Source organism: Suricata suricatta, chromosome 7 (assembly GCF_006229205.1).
Source record: "Suricata suricatta isolate VVHF042 chromosome 7, meerkat_22Aug2017_6uvM2_HiC, whole genome shotgun sequence".
NCBI lineage: Eukaryota > Metazoa > Chordata > Mammalia > Carnivora > Herpestidae > Suricata > Suricata suricatta.
In genome coordinates, this window is record NC_043706.1 from 51,628,463 (window position 1) to 51,646,036 (window position 17,574).

The following is a 17,574-nucleotide window of genomic DNA, read 5'->3' on the forward strand; positions in this document are numbered from 1 at the left end:
CAGCCGCTCTGGAAAACAGTGTGGAGGCTCCTCAAAAAACTATCCATAGAACTCCCTTATGACCCAGCAATAGCATTGCTAGGGATTTACCCAAGGGGTACAGAAGTGCTGATGCATAGGAGCACATGTACCCCAATGTTCATAGCAGCAATATCAACAATAGCCAAAATATAGAAAGAGCCTAAATGTCCATCACCTGATGCATGGATCAAGAAGATGTGGTATATATATATACAATGGAGTATTACATGGCAATGAGAAAGAATGAAATCTGGCCATTTGTAGGAAAGTGGATGGACCTCGAGGGTGTCATGCTAAGTGACAGGTGGAGAAGGATAGATACCATATGTTTGCACTCATAGGTCTAACAGGAGAATAGGAGAAACCTAATGGAGGACCAGGGGGAGGGGAAGAGGGGGAGAGAGTTGGGGAGAGAGAGGGACGTAAAACCTGAGACACTATTGAATACAGAAAACGAACTGAGGGTTGAAGGGGAAGGGGGAGGGGGGAAAAGAGGTGGTGGTGATGGAGGAGGGCACTTGTGGGGAAGAGCACTGGGTGTTATATGGAAACCAATTTGACAATAAACTATTTTTTTAAAAAAAGAAAAAAATGAGGACAATGATAAAAAGCCAAAGATACAATATTACAAATATTCATCTGCTCTTGAGAGAGTTGTGCTACTAAATAAGCCATAAACCTGTAATAAAAGACTCCACAACTGTTTGAAACAAATAAAAAAAAGTTCCCAATATCACCATTTTTAATGCTTTTCTCTCCAGTTGTGACTAGCCACTGAATTTATACAAAATATAGAAACAAGAGAGATCAAAACTAGGAAGAAGAAAACAAATTATCGTTAGGTATGATTATACACATAATATACCAATATACCTAATACCCTAAATCACTAATTCAATTAACTGTTTCTTTAAAAAGGTAATATACAAAAAAGTTTTTATATATGTTATAAACGATATAAAAATATACTAAAGAAAAGGTTTCATTTATAACAAACAAAGGAGATAAAAATTCCAAGATATAAATTTGGGTAATGTTTAGGACCAATATCAAAAAAACCTCTAATATTTTACTAAGTTTTAAGAAAGAAATAAAAAGGGAAATAAATCATAATCTTAAATAGGAAAGCTCAGTATTGAGATTATGTAAATGACCCTATAATTAATCCATAAATTCAAAGGAATCTTAATTAAAATATGAATAGGAATTTCTAAAATATTGAAGAAAAGATACTGAGCTTTATCTGGAAAAATAAGCATGCAAGTGTAGCCAGGAAAATTTTGATTGTAAAGAATAATGAGGAAGTACTAGGACTGCCAATATTAAATCACGTTATGAGGTGACAACAATTAAGAACAGTTTGGTGTTGGAGAGGATGGAGACAGATAAATGGAATGGAATGGAAAGCCAGAAACACCAGACCAAAATGAAAATGGAAATTTAGTAATAATGATGAGTTTTCAAATAAATGGAGAAAAAAGTGGTATACTATAAATGTTGTGGCAATTGGCTATCTGTTTAGGAAAAGAGAGGGAAAAACATGACTGCTCATCTAACTTTATCCAAAATATCAAAATTTTAGAGAGTAAAATATAGGGGCATCTGGGTGGCTCAGTCGGTTAAGCGACCGGCTTCGGCTCAGGTCATGATCTCATGTTTCGTCGGTTCGAGCCCTGCATCAGGTTCTTTGCTAACAGCTAGCTCAGAGCCTGAAGCCTGCTTCAGATTCTGTGTCTCCCTCTCTCTCTGACCCTCCTCTGTTCATGCTGTCTCTCCCTGTCTCTCAAAAACAAATAAAAAAAAAATTTATAAAAAAAAAGAGTAAAATATAAATTAACAAAGGTCTATAGTTTTTATATTCAAAAAGTTATAATGTGGAATCCTTCTATATAGACACAAACATAAGGAGAGAAAAAAATCTATACCTACATAAATATTTAAATTTTATGTGTGGCTAAAATTTCAAAAACCAAGTCAAAATATATATAATATAAACCAGGAAAATTACTTTCATACAATTTATGAAATGTAAATAAAAATCACTTTTTAAAAAGATCAACAGCCCAGAAAAAAGGAAAAAAAAAAAAAAAAGGATATGACTAAAAAGCAAATTACAGAGAAGTAACAAAATGTCTAAAAATCATATGACAAAGTACTCTATCTTACTCACTAGTACAAAAATGCAAATCAGACCAATACCATTTATAACTTGTACTGGTGAAAATTAAAAACTTTGAAGAAAGATGGGGCACCTGGGTGGCTCAGTTCGTTACGTGTCTGACTCGTGATTCCATCTCAGGTCATAATCTCATGGTTCCTGAGATCAGCCCCTCTATATAAGGGCTCTGCGCTGACAGCAGAGAGCCTGCTTGGGATTCTCTCCCTCGCTCTTTCTCTGCCCCTCCCCATTCAATGTCTGCTCTCTCTCTAAATAAATAAATACACTTTAAGAACAACAAAAGAGGGTGAGGAAACATTTTCACACACTGGTTAGGGGAGTAAAAACTTACTGCAAGTTAAATAGGCAATTTTAAATTTTGTCAAATTTTAATTTGTCAAATTTGTCAAAGTTTAATTATGCATTTAACCCTCTTATCCTGTAATAAATTCCAATTCCAGGATGTTTTCCTATGGCTATTCTCAGAAAGAATTACTGAAAAGTGAGAAATATATACAAAAATGTCCATTCCAGTCTTGTTAGTACATATGTATACACATACACACACACCACCCACATACACACCCACATACACACCCACATACACACCACCCACATACACACCCACAGCAACGTATTAAGAATCAGAATATCCCTAATTCGGAGATTTCTTACACTGGATAAGTATAGCCCATAAAGTATATAGCTGTGATTACACTTCTGCTTACAGATTTTTTTCATGAATTGTCAACTCTTCTGTAACTCATAGAGAATGAGTATGAAACTTTTGTTTTTGAGAGAGAGCACAAGCACCAGTGGGGGAAGGGAAGAGGAAGAGGGAGAGAGAGAATCCCAAGTTGGCTTCGTGCTGTTACAGCCGACCTCTACTTCTGGATCCTAAGCCAATGCTGTGCTTCTGATTAATGATAATTTGCTGAACATCCAAAATATTTTCATTTTCTAAAATACATAAACACTTTTGAATCTTCCAAAACTAGTCCAATAAAACAATTATTTTGACAAGTCACAGTCCTGATTACACCCAAACTTACAAGAGAGTAGAATCAAAGAGTATACCAACATTTACAGTAAGAAGGTTCCATTTCGACAGGTTACCTCCAAAACATTCATGACTGATGAATATTCCTTTGGTGAGCTTGTCCATCGCATAATCTAATCCAGAGTCATACTTTCCAAAGTCAAGTCAAATTATTTATGTACATTGTAACAGAATATGAAAACTATTATGTTAAAAACCTCCTTTTTTAAATTTTTTTAAATGTTTTATTTATTTTTGATACAGAGAGAGACAGAGCATGAGAGGGGGAGGGGCAGAGAGAGAAGGAGACACAGAACTGGAAGCAGGCTCCAGGCTCTGAGCTAGCTGTCAGCACAGAGCCTGACAAGGGGCTCGAACCCACGAACGTGAGATCTGACCTGAGCCGAGGTCAGAGGCTTAACCGACTGAGCCACCCAGGCGCCCCTAAAAACCTCCTTCTTTAAAAACTTCTCAGTGTATGCATGTGTTTTAATTACACACAATGCTTTGTTCAGAAGCACAGGCATATAGTTCATAGATATGCAACTCCCTGCCCTAAAGTCTTTTACTGCAAAGCATTTACAATTTGAAATTGTCTAACGTTTATTTATTTTTGAGACAGAGAAAGAGTGCAAACAAGGGAGGGACAGAGAGAGTGACATAGAATCTGAAACAGGCTCCAGGCTTCAGCACAGAGCCTGATCCAGGGCTCGAACCCACGAACCATGAGATCATGACCTAAGCCGAAGTCAGATGCTTAACCGACTGAGCCACCTAGGCACCCCAAGGGTTTACAGTTTAAAAGTCTGATGATCTATGATGAGAGTGAACAATCTCCCTTCACTTGAGAGAGAGAGAGAGAGAGAACATGAATCGTCTCTCACGGCATAATCCATACGATCTGATCTCTTTCATCCAGTTCCCCCGTCTGCCTCTCCACGTGGCTGCTGTCAGACATGCAGGGATTCTTCACACAGTACAAGCAATAGGGTGAAAAATGAACAAGTCACATGGTTCAAAACCATTCTGGCCAAAAAAAAAAAAAAAAAGACTAAAATGAAGACATTTTATTTCAACCCCCTGATTCTTGAGTAACTTCAGACAAATGATTTAAGTTCATCTGTCAATCATCCCAGCTGTTAGGAATCATCTACTTCACAATTAATATAAAATAGGCATCGTATGGCTTACTCTAGTAACCTCATAGGGCTTTTTGTGAGGATTTCATGTGCTAAGACATGCATATGGATAATACTGAGACGAAACATGTCTCAAAATAAAACAGAAAAATGTACACACAACATTAAAAGCCTTCAAGCACTCAAAACATGAGAAGCCTTACATATCTTGGGTTGTTCTCTGTCTTCTCCCATAAAAACAAATGAAAGGCTCAGGCAATAATGATTTACTAGGAATTGTTTAAATCTACTAAAATGTTTTCTCTCTCCAATACAGCGATGGGCAATTCCTTTGGGTTTGGAGATCATCATTGAATTAGTCAGGCCTAGAAAAAAGGCAGGTTCCTGAGCTCCTCCAATAGAGTCACTGCCATAACTTCTTAGTGGCCACAGAGTACACCCAAAATGAACATGAGAAATGGCATTTAGAACCAACAAAATATGAAGCATACTGTATTAAAATTAAATGAAAGATTCAAGTTTCCCAGGGATGCCAGTAGAGAAAAAGAAAATGGGACAGAAAAAGGCATAGTAGCCAACACATGAGGCGGGACCTGGAATTAATGATTCTTTGTAATAAACTGAGATGGTGAATCCATTACCAAGCCTTAAAAGAAAAGAAGCTGAAAGATTAGAAAATAATCAAGATGTTGTAAAAGTAGCCACAGAAGTAATAAACCCCTGGGCACACACAGGTCAGCACCCTATGCACACAAGGGACACTTAACAAGACCTGACTTCAGAGAGTATTTAAGGAAGGCACAATTACTACTGCTTTTTGGAAGAAAATCATCTAAGAAAAGGATGTAGAAGCAAAATGTGGTACCACCCCATCCATAAAAAATACAAAAAGTATTTCTGAAAATCCCTGGTTTTAAAAACAATTCCACAGTTTCTTCATATTCAGATGAAGCAAAATATTTCATTAGAAAACAGAATGTGTGCGGCACCTGGGTGGCTCAGTCAGTTGAGCGTTCGACTTCAGCTCAGGTCATGATCTCACAGTTTGTGAATTCAAGCCCCTCACTGGACTCTGTGATGACATCTCAGAGCCTGGAGCCTATTCCGGATTCTGTGTCTCACTCTGTCTCTTTCCCTCCCCTGCTCACACTTATTCTCTTTCTCTCAACAATAAATAAACATTAAAAAATTTTTAAATAAAATATAAAAAGAAAACAGAAAACAGAATGTGTACATATGTATATCTAATAATTTATTAACTGTAACATGATCATGTTAATATATTGCTATTAATATGCTTATCACCAATATGTATATTTATATAGTTAACACATAAATTTATATTCATTATGGTTTATATTTAATAATATTACAATAAATAGACTCATTAAGGAAGAAGAGAAAGGGCATAGGACTGAACCCAGAACACTACAACATTTAGTGAATGGATAGAGAAGACAAGTCACCAGTGAAAAAGGTAACCAATGAAGCCAAGAGAAAATCTGGGAACATGTGTTATCTTAGAAGCCAAAAGAAGAAATTGTTCCAAGAAGATGGGAAAAGTCTGTTGTGTCAAATGCTGCTGAGACATACAGGAAGCTAAGCAGAGATGATTGGAAAACACTGACCACTGGATTTCAAAAATGGTAGACACTAATCTAAATATGCAGCAGAAGTTTGGGATGGAAGTTCCACTGGAGTGAACTAAAGGGAGAAGGGGAAGGGAGGAAGTGCAGAGAGAATAAAGGCAAACTATTCTAGAGTATTTCTACTGTAATAGAAAGGAGAAATGGAGTGGTAGCTAAAGAAGACTACATGGTAGAGGAGTGGGTTCAGTGTGGCTGGTTTGAGATGGGTCAGCTTTTGGACAATTGGCAAAAAAAAATTTGCTTCTTGGCCTTTTGGCTAAGATCAAGTGTGGACTATTGGCCAAAAAAAAAAAACCTAACTAAAAAGAAAAAAAAAACCAATGACACAGCAGAGAAGGGCTAATTAATAACACAAAGTAGTGGAGAAGGATGGGATCCAGAGCATAAGAGGAGGACTGTACATTATATATGGACAGTTCATCCATATGACAGGAGAGAGGGCAGAATTTAGACACATTCACAAGTAAGAGGGAAGACAGTCATCAGCATCATCATTATCATCACTAATTTATAGCGTTTGATTTTGGCCAAGTATATGCATAGCCTATTTAACCTTCATGATAAAACTATGAGGATATACGATAGCACCCACTTTCCAGATTTTGAAAACCAGGCTTAAAAGAGATTAAGAAGCACGGCTAGGGAGTGAAGCAGTCTTAATTCAGAGCCCAGTACATAAACCCGTAACTGCATTAAGCCTCCCACCCTCGTCCCCCTCCAGCCCTGGCCCTGAGCACACCAGAGTTTGGACCTTGCACTGTGGTATTATCAGAAAGCAATACAGTTTGATTACCCTCCTTTTCTGAGAAAGAAGAATAAGGTGGAAACCTCACAAAACCAGCTGTATTTCTCCCTCTCATGTCACCCTTGGCTTTGTTTTAATTTTTTAAACTTTTTTTTTATTGTCTTGAGACACTGTAACAAGTGAAACTGCTAATATTCTAAGTTGGTCCTTTATTCTGTTCTTTCAACACGTATACCAGTGTTCCCTAATTATAGCTGACCATATGAGTCACTGTAATACCACTTAATCTTTTCACTTTGGAAGTGCAATCATGACTGTAAGGGATTAATTTGAAGTAAGGAAATCTTATTCATCACATTATACTCTTGTATGCATACTAAGGACAATGGGAAGGTGAAATCTTGAAGGGACAATTTCAACGGTAAATGATCTAATGAGGAAATTAAACAAAATGTATAATTTGCTCCATAAGGAGACCTTAAATATAATTAACATATTTTATTTCTTAAATCCAAAATAATGAAGTGAGGACTTTATACAAAGTTTGGATAGGTTAAAAAAAAATAAATTATCACTACCTCCCATGTGTCCAGCACTGAATTTTCTAAAGTTTCATACTCAACTCAAAAACCTATAAATACCTATCAGTTCATCAATACTACCTAATAAAAATCTTAACAAAATCTGTTTCTCCCTACGATTTAAATACCTGGGTTTCTTTATAATTGAGGAAGTATTTTGAAGTACTTTTTCTTAAATTCCAAATAACAGCTTTAAAGCATATTGTAAAATGAGTTACCAATTGAAGATCATTTGGTAAATCAGTGCTCCTTTTTAATTTTATAAATTCAAGGGGGGAATCCCTGCAAAATCTATACACATTCTATTGTCAGATATGTGAGCAACAAATGTTAACGTCAGCAAGAAAGTGCATGTAGTTTTAATTATCTTAAGTGGAAACTCCTACTATGGGAGTTTTCAGAAGAAATCCACAAGATGGAAATGATTCTGGGAAAATATCCTAATGGAGAACAGTGTTGTGTGGAACAGTGCCTCGGAGGCTGCTGTGTGACGCCTGGAAAAAATGTCCTGTATGCCACACATCAAAGTCGTCCAGGGGTCTATTTTCCAACCTTCCTATTTCTGAACATTAAAAAACTATATTCTAGAGGAAGAACCAAGGAAGAGTCATTAACTTACTCAATTCCTGCAATTCTAGATAAAGAACACTCGAAAGCCACAAGGAATGTAAGGAGGAAATTTAGACGGCACAGCACACGGTGATTTCAGGCCCACAGCGACTGTGTCACATCCAACTTTATACCCAAACAACAAGTTTCAGAAAATAAGCAACTCTCGAGTGAAATTATTACTGGACTGAAAACAGAGATCTTCACATCAACATTCATCTTATTTTATTCAACAGAATGTATGACTTTGTAAAACTCATGCCCATCTATGTTGAAGACAGTATCATGACCCCATACAACAGAGCAGTTAAAAGATGTGACTAATCAAATTATTGTTACTCTTCTATTTTCAAATAGGCACTTTACTCCAATTCTTTTAAGATGAATTAAAAAAAAAACCCTCCTTTTTATATCTGGTCTCTAAAACCCAAGTAAATGCATTCATCCATTCAAAGATACATTCATTCATAAATGTGCACTTTTGTGACCTTCCTGCCACCCCCAAACCAGACTACTTGTGAGAATGTTAAAGGAACAGCAGTGATCCTGTAAATCGGAATGTGGGTGAGGTGTCTGGCACGCAGTGTCCTCGGAACAGGGATCTTCATGTGCCCAGTGGAATCCCCCATTCACCTGGCAGAGGTCAGGCTATTCCCACTCAACACTGCCACAGCATGAAAATCTAAGACGTCTGACATTCCTGTGGGCCCTAACACCTCTTAATATGTACCTCCATCATTTAAGATAGGCGGAGATTCAGAGGCCACATAGTAGACCAGAGGATTTTATGCTATTTCTTCAGGAATTTTATTGCCTGCTGCTGCTGCTTTATGTCCTTTAACTCTCTCCATATTATAAAGCTGTCCTGACCTATTCCATCTTTTCTGGCCACCAAATCTCCTTTGCTCTTGGAACTGCTTCAACTCATGTTATGTCTATGACATATGCCAACCCACCGCATGCAACATCCCGACTGCAACCACGCTACTTGGATGAATAAAACAGAACAACACAAAAACAACCATTTGTTTTTAAGAAAGACCCTGTGCCAGAGCACCTGGGTGGCTCAGTCAGGTAAATGTCTAACCTCAATTTCGGCTCAGGTCATGAGTTCAGGTCATGAGATAAAGCACCATGTCAGGCTTCTTGGTGAGCATGAAGCCTACTTAGGACACTATCATTATCTCTCCCTCTGCCTCTCCCCAACTTGTGCAGGAATGGGGGAAAGGAGGGAGAGAAAAAGAGAGAGAGAGGGAAAAGAAAAGAGAGAGAAAGAGAGAGAGAGAGAAAGAAAAGAAAAGCAAAGAAAAGAAAAGAAAAAAGGAAGAAGAGAAAAAAGAAAGAAAAAGAAAGGCCCTGTACCAGAAACCATACTAAATATTTTTATACATTATATTATCTCATTTAATCCTCACAATAAACCTATCAAAGAATCACAGATAGGTATCTGTTAAGGAGAGGGACACATTAGAACTGGGCTATGCATGGCTAACAGGAAGACATTACATTCACGTAGTTCTCTCCCTTCTAAGAAGAAAATCCTCCTGAGGGATTAATTACAAAACAACCTACACCTTTCAGTGATGGTCATCTAGTTACAACCAATTTCATCTAGTGATAAAAGCCTTCTGTGAGCTTTATTAGCCAATGGCCACTGACAAATTTCTAAGCCCACATATCTTGGAATTCACCAAGATGAACACTACTGAATGGGAGTCATCAGAGGTAACATCCTTGGTCCTTTGAATGACCAAAACAACTGGACACATTTTTGTTTGTGTGCATTTACCTTTTCACCATCTCTCCCTGGTTCTCCTTTGTAACCTGGTAGTCCTTGAACTCCCTAAATCAAGCACAAAATAAAATTCTGTTAGTTATGTTTTTGATTCAGTAGAAATGGTAATTCTACAATGTGTATCTATGAATCACATACTTGTATTCCCGGGGATCCTGGGACACCTGGTGATCCTGCAATTCCTTGATATCCCTAAAGAAAAGTAAGCAAAAACTAATTAGTATTTCATCATACAAAGAGCAGTCCTCCATTTCAGGATTCACTCTTGTCTGGAGTGTCTTACACTGAAGACATCACTTGGTGACTGTTTAAGAAACAAAAATAACAAGGTTTCAAATGCTGAATAAGGAATTAATATCCTCCAGTTTTTAGGGAAAAGGTCTCAACTATCTCTAGATTAATAAAAATAACCACAAATGTTTCGATGAAAAGGGAGGTTTTGGATTTGCAAAAACAGAGCCAATGTTCACAGCTCCCAAAAAAAAGTTTTGCACGCAGGAACGTATTTAACATATTCGAGAGAAAATCATGTTAAGATTGGAGAATTAAAACATAACACATTTTGTAACTACCTGATTAAATGGCCATTTGAGTTAATCCTTGGAATAAATTAAAACTTGATAAATGTTATTCTTCAGAGTAAGTCTTGAACATCCTTCGGACTGCTCATTTTAGAAAGCTGATGTTAGCCCTGAGCATGGCTGTGACACGTCTCCCCCACCCAAGGCTGGGCTGTCTGTTGAGGCAAGGGTCACTTTCGTCTCCACTACTTACATATCCCTCCAGAAACGGGGCCTTTGGCAAAACAGCATAACTGTTTCAGACAAACTATTCATCCTTCACTCAGCACATGGCAATTAAACTCCAAAACAAACTTGCAGGCCCTCAACATTTGTCTAGGTTTCCCTAGGTCAATGTCACATTGACTTGGACCATGTGGCACCTCACTCTCTTATTCAGACCCCATCTCTCTGGGGTCTTAATGTTTGGATATAGCTTTCTGTTGTCAACAATGTTAAAACAGATGTCACTAGTGTTTCCAATTACAACTTCATTGTTAAATCCAAAAGCTTCATTTCCATGTGGCTATTTATGGCTGCTTTTTGTATGCACCCACTCACTCATCAGCACATTTTTAGTTGTGGTTTTAGAGACAGCAAAATTCTCTGCTTTACCACTCCCATTTTCAAACATCCCTTTTCCTACTCTTTGCTATGTCTAACAATACCAGCAACAATAATTGTCTCAGCAACTTCCATCTTATTAGTTTTCTCCCTTTACATACACTCACATTTTTTCTGTAAAATGCTCTCAGTTATTCTCCAAATGATAGACTGTATAATTTCTATCACCAAGGATGATCCTTCCCTTCATACCCATTCAGTCTTCAGAGTATATCATCATGTTTCCTCCAGGGTTTCTCAACAAATTCTTGTCCTGAGTCCCTGTGCCAAATCCTTAAACATTTTGCTTCACCAGTGAATGAGGCTCCTAACAAACCTTTCCATTCTCCATACAAAACAACCTGCAGCTTTCAAGCCCAACATATGCTCCCTGGGCGGCCACTGTTTCTGCCGTGGGATTATGTGCCCCTTTGATATGAGAAACCGGGTCCAATTTATTTCTTTATTTCTCGCACTGAACAGAGCATTTGGCAACTTTGGGTTAAACAAACTTTGGAAGAATTTACCTTCAAGTCATCCACACTGCACAAAGTATGAAAAACCCCTTTCCCCAAGGATCCATGTTATGTTTGTGACACTACCGGTGGAAAATTCAAGTTTTTAGTCATGCTATGTGGTTCATGTCTCAAGATCAGTAGGAAGAAAGAACAAAGTCAATCCGAACAGTTTGCTCAGCCTCTTATCTCTACCACTCTAATTACCACTCTTTCTTTCACCACTTTGCAATCATATAGGTCTGGAATTAAATTTCAACTCTGTCACTGCTAGCACATGCCCAAGGAGAGTTAGGTTACTTATAACTACTGCCACTTGGATGCCTCCATATTCTTCAAAACCCTGTCTGCACTTCTCTGGATAGTCTGATATGATCAACTACAGGCTGTTGTAATCAGGAGAAACAATAATAGCAATGATTTATATAGTATTTACCATAGTCCAGATTAAGTACTTCACATGTATTAATTCATGTAACCCTCACAACCACCCTTTAATTAACGTAGGTTGTGCACTGTCCTTATTTTCAGATGAGAAATCTGAGGCACGTTAAAATTAACTTACCCAAAGTTACTAGTAAACTGATAGAATCCGTGGGAACACTCTCTTTCAGAAAATGTTTCATGGTAGAACAGATCTTATGATTCTAGGATAATTAATCAGGTTCAAAAAAGCACAGTTTCTGGACTGCTTTTAAATTGTTTAGATTTTTGAGTGCCCAAAGAATATGAATGTTCATAAAATTCCTCAAAAGAAAGTTACCATGGAGATTGGCCATTTATCAGAATGGCTGGTCATCTGCAAAGTTCACTGCAATGAATTATTTTTTTCACATTTTTTTCAAAAGTTAAGCCAAATGTCATGTGCTTTATTACTTCTTTTACAAAAAAAATCTTTTGTAGAAGATCAAAAGTTGTTCTCTTCTTTGAAGAAGTAAATTAATATGATCTATTTGTTAGAGAGGACACATCGCATTTTAATGGATTAAGGCAATGTGGAGATGCCCCAGACTGTGTTCCCAGCTCACCCCTGACTCATAATGTGACCTCAGGCAGAGTGATCATATCCCCAAATCCTGGGAGGCAACTCGATAAAGTGGAAAGACAATGAATCTTGAAATTGGAAGACCCTGGGCTGAATTTTTGCTCCTCCCTTTACTTTCTGCAGGATTTTGACTATGTAACTTTGCCTAGCTAAGCCTCAGTTCCTTACCACAAACCAGGATAACAGTGCCCACTTCACTTCTGAAAAGAAACAAATGGAGTTACAGATGAAAATGCCTGGCAGGTGCTAGAAATTCAAATATGAGTTTTCTTTTTTTTTCCCCCTTCAGATTCAATGACTTGCAGAAAACCATGAGAACACTTTTGCAAAATGTTACTCTGCAGCCTTAATGGGCACCATTAGCACATGAGGAATGGTAGATCCAATCATCATGATTTAACCCTTTTTCAACATCTCCTATAGATCTAATGGTGAATGTGTTAATGAGCCTTCAGTGTATTTTATAATGGCCCCATTTGTTTTGTCTTTGGAATTACCATACAAAGAACAATACATGCTTCCCACAATATGGGAACCAGATTGATGTGGGGTTTGGTTTTTTTTTAGCTTACAAAGAGAGGCATTCCTGAAAACTTAGTTATAGAAAGAAATTCAAAGACTATTTTAAAAAGTAGAGGAAGCATGATTAGTAACAAAATTAAGAAAAACCAAAACCACATCCAAGCTGGGGGATCCCAGGGCAAACCACCAGAAGAACTTGGATGAAATTCCGAAAAACAAAATTTGGACTAAAAATCAGGAAAATAAAGGTTAACGGGGAGGAATATTACAACACAGAACAATTTCCAAGAGGAGCAAGAACTAAACTCTGTTGACTCATAGCAGGGCATACTTGAACAAGAAAACTGCCCTGAAACAGGAAAAATGATAAGCTTTCCATATAGCTCACTGAGTTTTTACTTTTCTGAATACACAGGCTTCTGTGTTTTCTGGTAGGAGTGCAACTTTCACATGACCTTTGATCAATGCTGTTTGACACTAATTTTGCCATCTTGCAATTATTAGCAGGTCCAAACATCCACCCTACCCCCATGTGCAAGATTTCTGACTATAAAGTCTTTTCCATGTTCACAGAAAGTCTTTTCGTAAATGAGTCATTTTTTAGGAAAAAAATATCCTCATTGCCAAATTGTAGGGTTGAAGAATACAGAATCAATTTAATTTCCTTCCATGATTCATAGTTAAAATGCTCCAGGAAAGATGTATAGCATTGAAATGGAAATTAAGGTAATAAAATCATCAAATGTGCAAGGGTCACAATCTCTTCTGAGTCCAGTTCCAATCAGACCATAAAATATTCTGCCAATCTAAATATACAGTTCTTCTCAAGTAGTGATGAGGATAGAGTAATTGATTTCCTTTCAGTATTCCAAACACTAAAAATAAGAATAAAATCCATAGATATCCTTTTGGATGTCACTCTTCTTTCTGAAATGTAAGAAAGTGATTCAAAGTTTATTCTATTACATAATTTTCTTTAAAGTTTTCCAAAATTCCCACAGATACTCTTAAGTATACAGCCAGGGTAACTAAGTAACCAGAATCAAGCATATATTTTTAATGTCCACTGTGAATACTTCTTGCCATGGGCACACTTTATAACTCTACACAACTAAATTCCAAAAATAGTCATAAATCTATCTTTTCATGTATAGCTAATATAGAACCTCAACTCATTTGTTTGCCACCTATCGAACTATCAGTCAAGTAGTTTATATGCTTTAACTGATTGCTCAAATTACTTGACTAACAGAACCCATTGATATATGTAAATTTAAACCTGAGCTAAGTTCTAAGAAAGTACTGGAATGCTACGGGAGGTAAAGAGTAGACAGGGAAGCTTCCTGAAGAGACAAGCTCAAAGGAGCACCGAAGGAAGCATAGTGCAGAAGAAGCTCTTCAAAATGTGCCATGAAGTATGAGCCACATCCATAGACACAGAAGAAGAGACAGCACATGGGGAGGGCACGCTGCAGACAAGATGGGACCAGCTACTTACCAGCGCTTACATGTACAGCTTGTGGGTCTTCTGAAGGATTTTTTTTCAATGTTTATTTATTTGAGAGAAAGACAGAGTATAAGCCATGGAGGGGCAGAAAGAAAGGGAGACACAGAATCTGAAGCAGGCTCCAGCTTCTGAGCTGTCAGCACAGAGCTCAACATGGGGCTTGAACCCACGAGCTGTGAGATCATGACCAAACCCAAAGTCAGACACTTAACCAACAGCCACCCAGGAGCTCCATGAAGGATTTTGGTCTTTAACCAATCTACTGCACTGGAGGGTCACACAATCAGACTGAGAAGCTTACTGGCTACACTATGGAGATCACAGTTAGAAGGGGCAGGGAGAAGTAGGAAGACCTTGTGGGACATTCCTGCAGCTAGAACCTAGGTCCATTCAACGTGTATTTAATTCAACCTGATGATGAGCTACAGGGTGGCAGGAATCTGAAGCGAGAGTATGATGCCCAGGTTTCTGGCTTGTGCAGCAGATGGCAGATAACATATCACTAACTGAGTGGGGGAATCTAGAGGAAAACACTGCTATTTGCTTGCAAAATAATAGCACAAACTTTTTTTAAGTATTTTTATTGACTAAGATAAACAATTTACATTTGACCCTGGGAAGATCTAGGCTTCCGCTAGGGGATAAAACAAAGTTTCTACTCAAAGCAAACTACATTTACTATAAATGAAATTTAATCTATATCTAGTTCTCCCTCCCTTAAATAAAAGTGAATGAGTGATAAATATGGAACAATATCACTTGCTTTCCTATGATAATTTGCCTTGAGCTACGCAGATGAAAGAAAAGCACTGCCCACCTTTGACAAATAATTTCTACAGATGCAGCTTGGTTCTCAGGTTCACAGAACTTAATTAAACTTGGGCAAATTGCCTCATTCCCTGAGTATGACTGCATTTAAAGTTATACTAAGCTTATTTCAAAAGGACAATGTACAGGGTGCCTGGATGGCTCAGTCGGTTAAGTGTCTGACTCTTAACTTTAGCTCAGGTCATAATCCTACAGTTGGTGAGTTCAGGCCCCAAGTCAGGCTTGATGCTCACAGTGTGGGATCTGCTTGGGATTCTCTCTCTCTTCTTCTCTACCCTTCCCCCGCACACACACTCGTTCGCTCACTCGCTCTCTCTCTCTCTCTCTCAAAATAAATAAACATTAAAAAAACAGAAAACAAAAGTAGAATGTGTGACTTTTTAAGGTAACCAATAACATCTTTAACAGTTCTTACTTCCTAACCAAATTTCTAGCAATTATGATTTCTATGCAAAGGGAAGTGACCAATAACTAGCTCCATTCCCTCTATTTCTGTTCTATTTTTTCCACAGTAGTTAGTTACCACAATCTGTTATAACTTATTTTTATTATTATTATTATTGTGTATTGATTATTATTACCCCTCCCTAGTGGAATGTGAGCTTCAAAATGGTAGGTTTTGTCTCTTGTTCACTGCATATCTCCTCAAACTAGAACAGTGCCAAAAACAAACACCCAATCAATATCAGGTATATGAATGGGTGAATAAAAGAATGAATAAGAACACAAACATATAAATGTTTATGGAGCACAACAGTCACTACTACTGAGGGATCTAAAATAGCACAAATAGCTCTGCAGTCAAACAGATTACAATCAAAACAACACACAATGTAAGCATAAATTTATCTTTAAAATCACACATGCTAGTTGTGTCACCAAATAATTCTTTCCAGAATTTAATTACACATACAAGTAACACTATATAATATCTACACACACAGTGTTATTGTATATACTATCCATAATATTTTAAAAAATAATATATTTAAGAGGCCCATGAGGAAAACCATGGAAAGATCCATACATGAGGTTTACATAAGGGGTATGTTGAAGAAAAATGAATTAGCTAGTTGACCAAGGTTTGTCTAGGAAAGCTTTACAGAAAAATTTTAAATCACATTTTATTATAGAAGAGGAAGATAAACTACCAAGTGTAGGCTAGCTCATCTGAGGTAAATGGTCCAGATTTAAGTTTACCAATAAGACTCTCAAAAGGGATGTGATTGTGTGTGTGCGTGTGTTTTATGGTATTGGGAGACAGTGAGATAATAAACCTTTTTGTTAAAGGAATCCAAACTGAGGCGAAGTGAGTGCTCAGGTAGAAACTAGAAATTCATCTCTAGACGAATGTTTCATGCACTTCATCAGTAAGCCACCTTTTATAATTCTGTTTTCCAAGCTAAGTAACAGCCATTCCTTTGGCTTATAACCTCATGTACCCCATTTTCCAGGCCTTAATCTTCATGACACTCAGCTCTTAAATTCCAAATTCCCCACAGCTCTTAAACTGTTGAGTCCACAACTGGCACCATATTCAGTTAAGAGTCTGACGGAGGAAAACATAAAAACTTGTCTCATGGGTCCCATTGTTCTACTACTAATTATTCACCTCCTGTCAAGCTTACTCTGCAAGTGAAACAGCTAGTTTTCTTCCCTTTCCTTCCATTCTCTACCATCATTCTTGACTCATTTTAAAACAGCACCTCTTGTTTGGATTACACCTGAAGTACAGTCAATTCTTCCCGACAGACATTCTTGAGTTTTTACTCTCTTTCCATTTCTCTCTTCTAAATCAAATCCAAATCCTACAAATCCCCATAGGACCATAAACCAAATCTAACCATTCAAAAACAGGACTGTCATCCTTCGTAATATAGATGCTATATATTTACTAACAATGCCAAATATTGCATCAGCCTTCCAGGCAACCCCATTACAAATTCACTAAGGTTAAATTTAGATAACACGTCGCAGACAAGTGAGAGCCATACGTTTATTTGGGTTGAATCTCACTACATTAGAAGCCATTCTCCAAGTTCACTAAATCTTTTTGGATTTCTATGTCACCCCAAGTGCCAAAATAAATTCCAAAAGTGAAATCAAGAATTAAAAATTCTTAAAAATAATAATAAAGTAAATGAATAGAGTAATGCCTCATAAAAAAGAACACTAGAAGAAATAACAAAACATTTCAGTGTGAGAAAATTTTACACTGCTAAAAATTAAAAACAAAGCTATAAACCAAATAAATAATT

General features: G+C 37.3%; 1 protein-coding gene across 3 annotated transcripts in view; it reads right to left on the reverse strand.

Annotated features, from left to right (window-relative positions):
• COL21A1 (collagen type XXI alpha 1 chain) overlaps window positions 1-17,574 on the reverse strand; it is a 183,771-nt gene that overhangs the window by 72,921 nt on the left and 93,276 nt on the right. For all 3 annotated transcript variants that reach the window (XM_029945443.1, XM_029945442.1, XM_029945444.1), the window contains exons 11-12: window positions 9,875-9,928; window positions 9,731-9,784 (exon numbers count right to left, since the gene is read on the reverse strand). In XM_029945443.1, coding sequence (XP_029801303.1) covers window positions 9,731-9,784; window positions 9,875-9,928 — 108 coding nt within the window. The remainder of the gene's footprint in view (window positions 1-9,730; window positions 9,785-9,874; window positions 9,929-17,574) is intronic.